Below are 6387 nucleotides of genomic sequence, written 5' to 3'. Positions count from 1 at the left end.
GGGATTGTTTGTGAGTCCCCTTCTCTAGTGCTGTCGGGGACTGGCATGGAATGAGTCAATAAACGTTTCTCTCTGCTGACTCCAGTCGCTTCTGTTTTGATATGGTGGGGCCAGGGCCTGCTTACAAAAGGGTGAAAGTTGCAGCCCTACTCCTGGCTTCATTGGGGGGGACATCAGCATGGTGTTGTGGTTAGAGTGCTGGACTAGGGCCAGGGAGACCAGAGTTCAAATCCCCCTTCAGCCATGAGACTTGCTGGGTGATTCTGGGCCAGTCCCTTCTCTCTCAGCCTAACCTACTTCACAGGGTGGTTGTGAGAAGTGTGTTGTACACCGCCCTGGGCTCCTTGGAGGAAGAGCGGGATAGAAAATGTAAATATAATAATAATAAATAATCTAGGCATAACACATTTCTCCCAACTTCTATCTGGATCTTTGCTCTTTGAACAGAGACAATCTGTGTGTGCAAGCAAATGCTATAGATTTATATTTCTAAAAGTTCAGCTCTGTTCTGTGCAGCAGAAGAGGGCTCTGTCCATGCCCAGAGGCACCCTGCTTGGAATGCACTTTGAATTCCAGACCCTTCCTCCAGCAACATTTGGCAGAAAATGGGGAATTTATTTTTTATAAGTCGCCAAAGGCTGGACTCCGGATTTAGAGCCAGCAAGCCACCGCCTGCCATGCAGATGGTGTGAATCTAGGACTGCCACTTGGCATTTTAAAAATTATCCTTGAGCATTTAGGCTGCAAACCTTTGCAGTGCAAAAGGTTTCATCAGAGCATCTCCCACGCAAGCGCAGTGAACGCGGCGCCTTTGACCGCGGGCGCCCCCTGCGCTGAGAAGGGCGCATTTCCCTCGCAGTTGATGATTTTCTTCCGCTTTTTAAGCCGCCTCCCCTGACGCAACGCTGAGGGTGAGGCTAGGCCAATGGGACGTCGAGGAGAGTATCACGTGCCAGTGGAGAGCCCAGGACAGGAAGTTGAGGAGCGCGGCGGCGCAAGGGAGACCGCTGAGGCTTTCCGCCCACAGCTTTGCCCTTACCGCTGCGGGCGAGCGCCGGGACTCGTTTGCTCGGGCGGAGGGATACGCGAGCGCGGAGGAGAGGCTGTCCGCCCTGTCGTGTGAGGCGAGGGGCGGAGGGAGACGGTCGCCGTCCGAGAGCTGAGGTTGCCACGCTGCGTCCCCTCCCCCCTCCCGGTTACCATGGTGAGAGGGGGGGCAGGGGTCCCCACCCTCCGTGAGGAGGGGCGTTAATTATGTGGGATGGGTGGGACTCTTTTGTTCCCCCTCCCTCGCATAATGGGTGTTTGGGGGCGTAGAAGTCAATGGGGGGGTCAGTGAGGGGCCTTTGGGGGGGAGCCCTCCCTAGATAGGGGGGCATATAGAGGACACGCCCCCCCGGGGTCAGAAGAGGAAGGGGCTAGGAGGACCTCCCCCCTCAAATGGGGGTGATTAAGGCCTGGAGGAGCCTTTCTCCCCCTAAATGGGGGGGCGATATTGGGGGGAGGATAGGAAACCTGCTGCCCTCCCCCAAGAAGGGGGCTAGAACACCCCCACACACACCTATATGAGGAGGCTATGAGGTGTGGATCCTCCATCCCCCGAGGGGCCTTAAGTGGGGAAGGGGCTAGGATAACGAAGGCTCCTTCTCTGGCCTGTAGGGGTTGGACCCCCATGAGAGGTCCTAAGTGGGGTCGGGGGGAGACCTAGAGGCTTCCTCTTTCATGTGGGGCAGGTGACGATAGGGCACCCCCCAGATGAGGGGGCTTAGATGGGGAAGAAGCTAGGATACACTCCCCTGCCCCCCCCCACCATGTGGATTGCTGAGAGGAAGGTAGGTTGCCCCCCACAGGGAGAGCCTCTCTCCTTGTAGCGGGGGGGGGGGGTTATGGGGTGGATGCTAGGACAACTCAGGGCAGGGGGCGGCAAAGAGGGGGTGGGTGGGTCAGCCCTCTCCCTCCGTGTGTGGCGGCCTCTTAGCCCCTGTCAAGGTCAAGGGAGCACATCACACCCATCCTGAAAGTGCTGCACTGGCTGCCAGTTCGTTTCCAGGTCCAATTTTAGGTGCTGGTTTTGACCTTTAAAGCCCTTAACAGTTTGGGATACCTGAGGGACCGCCTGCTGCCCAGGGTTGCTGCCCGCTTGGCGAGGTCCGACAACGAGGGGGGCTCGGGACAGGGCCTTCTCTGTGGCTGCCCCCAGACTCAGGAAGGCTCTCCCGGTGGCTATTCGCTCCTCAGTCTCCATCACAGCTTTTAGAAAGCATGCGAAATCTTGGGTTTTTTACCCAGGCTTTTATAGGATTGTTTCTGCTGCTGCTCTTTGTACTTTGTATTTTATATTGTTTTTATACTTGTGTCTTACATTTTTAAATCCGATTTGTCTCATATTTTTAGATTAATATTTTAACTGTATCGTTTTTATAATCTTGTTTTTAAGTTTTGCTGTAAACTGCCTTGGGATTGTCTTTATTGAAAGGTGGTATATAAACTTAATGATAAAATAAATAGATAGATAGATCGATAGATAAAGGTGGGGAGAATGATTTGGCTAGAATTGGGTAGAGTCGGGAGGTGAACTTCGTTCTCTGGACACAGCCCCCCACCCCACCCCGGCTCTCCCCATGTAAACTGAGGTTTCATCTCTCACTCCCTATATTGGGGTTAATCCTAATGGCTGGAACTCTTCCAGTAATTTTTGTCAATATCAAGCCCTGGTAAACCCACTCGTCAATATCAGGCCCTTATAATCTCCAAGGTTCCTTTTCTGAGTCCCCTGAAGCGATGCCAGTTCCTGAAGACCCCAGACCAGTCTTGGCCCTGGCGGGGTGGCAACCTTAACCCCCACCCCCAGGCTGGCAGTGAATGGGAGTCATGATGTGCTAGTCGGGCAAGGGCGGTCTTGGGAGGGAGAGGGCTGGAAGGCAGCCTTAGTCCCTCCTGGAGGGAGAGGTGAATTGAGAGATGGTCTGTCAACAGCATACTGAGGGTGGGGGCACTCAAGTGCTGCTTCCCCCTCCCCAACTTGGCCTCCTGGAGAGGCAGTGGTGAGGAGTTGGGAGGAAAGATCTGCCTCCTGCAGGGGACAAATTAGCAACTCCTTGTTTGCTTTTAATAGGGGGGGTGTTGAATGGGTTTTTGTGATGTGGGTGCATGGGGGGGTGAGGTGGATGACCCCCCTTCTGATGGGTGAGGACGACCTCCTGAGTCTTCCTTTCCCCTGACTCTGCATAGTCTCTGACCTGTCACTTTCCACATCTAGCTTGGCTCTGTAACCTCCTTGGGGCAGAGACCTCCCCTTCGCTCTATGCTCTTGCCTGCTTTGCAACAGGAAAATGTGGGAGTGTCTAAAGTGGGCGACTGGCTTGGGAACCTAGAGCAGTGCCATGGAGGGGAAAGCTCAAGGAGGGGCCCCTCGCCTGGGGACAGGAAGCAAGAGGCTGAGAGCTGATGTCGTCGGGTGGCTGGAGAGCTGGGAGGAGGCCTCTCCTTCTGTGCTTCCTGGAGGCAGAAGCCCTGAGAATGCCTGCAAACTATAGCCAAATCATATCCTCCTGGTGGTGCTGGTGGTTGGGGTGTGTGTAAGTGTAAACATGAGCCCTGGGGAGAGGGGGGAGGCCAGAGCAGCAGGACACTCTGGGGTCTGCAGGAATAAACTCCCCCCCCCCGCCCCGCTTGTCTTTTGCAGGCTGACCAGCTGACTGAAGAGCAGATTGCTGGTGAGAATTCTGCCTCTGGGCTGGCGCCCCCTTTTCTGGTTCTTCTGGGCGGGGCCGAGGCCTTGTGGGCCTGCTGTTGAAGCAGGAGGCAGAGTAGCCCAGCATCTGAGCCGCCCTCTTGAATGGCCCGTGGGGCCCGTGGGCCGGCATCAGTGCTGTCTGTGGGAATCCCCCCCCCCCCGGCCCCGGGGGCTGAGGCTGGGCTAGGGGTCTCCTATCCCAAACCCCGCTTGGCCACAGACTGGCTGGCAGATCTGGTCCCTGCCCCTGCTGGGGTACCCTCGATGGACCAGGGGTCTGACTCCGCATATGGCGGCTTCCTAGGGATGGCCAAGGGGAGGGGACTCTGGCTGCAGGAGGCAGGGCTGGCCCTGAGCTCGCTCTGCCCTCTTCCTCCCCCCGCCCAGAATTCAAGGAGGCCTTCTCCCTCTTCGACAAGGACGGCGACGGCACCATCACCACGAAGGAGTTGGGCACCGTCATGCGCTCCCTGGGGCAGAACCCCACCGAGGCCGAGCTGCAAGACATGATCAACGAGGTGGACGCGGATGGTGAGCTGCGGGAGGGGGGGCTGCGAGCCTTGGGGGCCCTGGCGCTCTCAGGCCCTCCACTCGGACGGGGGAAACACGCACTGTGTGGGCCGCACGCAGCAGTCGTGCACCGCCCGGTGGGTGGGCTTGCCGTTGTCGGTGGCTGGTGAGCTGAAGCAGAGGGCTGCGAGGGCCATGTGGTGGGCAAGCACCCACCTTTGTCAGCTGCTGGGCTGCAGCCTTGCTCTGGGTGAAAGCAGAGGGTCCTCCCCGGGAGCAGGGGTGTGTGGCTTCCCCATTGCCCTCTTGGCCGGGTCTGCTGCAAGGGTTGGCTCTGGGTCAGCTGCTGGGCTACTCACGGGCCGTCTGCTCCAGTTCTGTTTTGTGGCAAGGGCCAGCTCGCTCGGCCTTCCGGGGGTGTGGAGAGATTAACCTGGTGGAGGGCACCGACAGGTGGGCCGCAGCCTGCGTTGGGCATCTCAGGGTCCCTCCAGCCCACCCCAGCCACACCCACCAGTGGGACCCAGGCCTTTCCCACTCCTCTCCGTGGCTTTCCCCATCTGCTCTGGCAGAGCGGAGGCCTTCCCAGGCAGGCAGGCAGGCAGGCAAGACTTGCCCTGGTGCTCGGCCCGCCATCTCGACAGTGTGCCTTGAGCACAGCACTAAAGAGCTGGCTCTTCCCCAGGGAACGGCACCATCGATTTCCCAGAATTCCTCACCATGATGGCCCGGAAGATGAAGGACACGGACAGCGAGGAGGAGATCCGGGAGGCCTTCCGCGTCTTTGACAAGGTAGGGGTGCTCTGTTGTGTGAAAGACCGGTGTCTGCTGGAATTCTTGCCAGCTTGGGAGGAGCCTTCTCCCTTGGCGGGCCCTCTGCACATGCTCAGGCCCCACCAGGCATCCCAAACTGCAGCGAGAGAGAGTCCTCTGTCCCGCAAGGTGGGAGATCCCAGGGTTGGAGGGAGGGGATTTTAAGTTGGGTTTTCCAGCTGATGTTCAGCATCTCGGCACCTGTGAGTCAGGTGCTGTTTCAAGAGGATGGAGCCCTGTTGGCCGGCTGCTTTGGTTCAGGACATTTCTGCACAGCTTCAAACATAGAAGGGGTTGGAAGAGCCAGGAGGTCTTTCTAGGAATTGCTGAGCACAGCCGCACCTGCCGATCAAGTGTTGGGATCTGGCCGCGTCCTGGTTTGGGGGCTCAGAGCTGGGGCATTTTTGCAGTGGCTGGAGAGCTGGCAGGCCAAGGACTTGGTGGGTGGCGCGGAACATGTCAGCCCCTCCAGGACAAGGGGCGCTTCCACTGAGAGGGGACCCTCGCAGCTGGCTGCTTTTGCCGCACGCATTTGGGGCGTTTGGGCCGTTTTCAGAAATCTGGCCGGAAAAGACGGGCCTGAGGACTAGAAGGGAGAGGAGTAGCGAGGAGCAGACCTCGGTAGGCACTGTGGAGCACATCTGCATCGGGCAAGGGCTGCTTCAAGCAGTCGGGACACCCCAGGTGGCTTCTGGCCTAGTAACTGACTTGCTGCCCAATAGAGCCCGCCTGTCCTCCTCCACGGAGGCATCCTGGGTGGGGTTCCTGGACGGTCCACCCACTCAGCCCTGGACAGGGCTAGCTCCAGCAAGTTGGAGGCCTCTTGCGCCCCATCTTGGGACGAGTTGACCACAGGAGCGGATGTCCTCCCCCATCCCAGGAAAGAGTGCAGAGAGTGGACAGGGGTCTCCCCCCCCCCCCCCCACTGAAAACCGGGTGTTAAGAGGAGCCTCGAGAAGCGACGTCCCCAGCTGGTGTCTGGGCAGCACAGACCTCCTCCACCAGTCTCCTCAGAGGAGCAGCAGCCGCCCAGCTGCCCTTCCTGGCCTCTGAACAAGGCCGAGGGGCCGGCCTCGGCTGCCCCCTCCCTCCCTCTGACCCCCCTCTCCTTCCTGAGCAGGATGGCAATGGCTACATCAGTGCTGCTGAGCTGCGCCACGTCATGACCAACCTGGGGGAGAAGCTGACCGACGAGGAGGTGGATGAGATGATCCGAGAAGCCGACATCGACGGGGACGGCCAGGTCAATTACGAAGGTGAGGGGTCTGGCCGTGGGCACAGCTTCTGCGGGCCTGAGGAGCAGGTCCTTCCCCCAGCCTCTCTCCTCC

At 58.7% G+C, this 6387-nt stretch overlaps 1 protein-coding gene across 1 annotated transcript in view; it reads left to right on the top strand.

Annotated features, from left to right (window-relative positions):
- Positions 1-1017: 1017 nt before the first annotated feature.
- LOC128337100 (calmodulin-1) overlaps positions 1018-6387 on the top strand; it is a 48524-nt gene continuing 43154 nt past the window's right edge. Inside the window, exons 1-5 of the mRNA XM_053277703.1 lie at positions 1018-1204; positions 3686-3716; positions 4124-4267; positions 4932-5038; positions 6180-6315. Of these exons, the coding sequence (XP_053133678.1) occupies positions 1202-1204; positions 3686-3716; positions 4124-4267; positions 4932-5038; positions 6180-6315 (421 nt within the window). The 5' untranslated portion in view covers positions 1018-1201. The remainder of the gene's footprint in view (positions 1205-3685; positions 3717-4123; positions 4268-4931; positions 5039-6179; positions 6316-6387) is intronic.

The sequence above is a fragment of the Hemicordylus capensis genome, chromosome 14 (assembly GCF_027244095.1).
Source record: "Hemicordylus capensis ecotype Gifberg chromosome 14, rHemCap1.1.pri, whole genome shotgun sequence".
NCBI classification, from domain to species: Eukaryota; Metazoa; Chordata; class Lepidosauria; order Squamata; family Cordylidae; genus Hemicordylus; species Hemicordylus capensis.
Note: the sequence above shows the minus strand (reverse complement) of the source record. Positions and strands in the feature narration are given on the sequence as shown.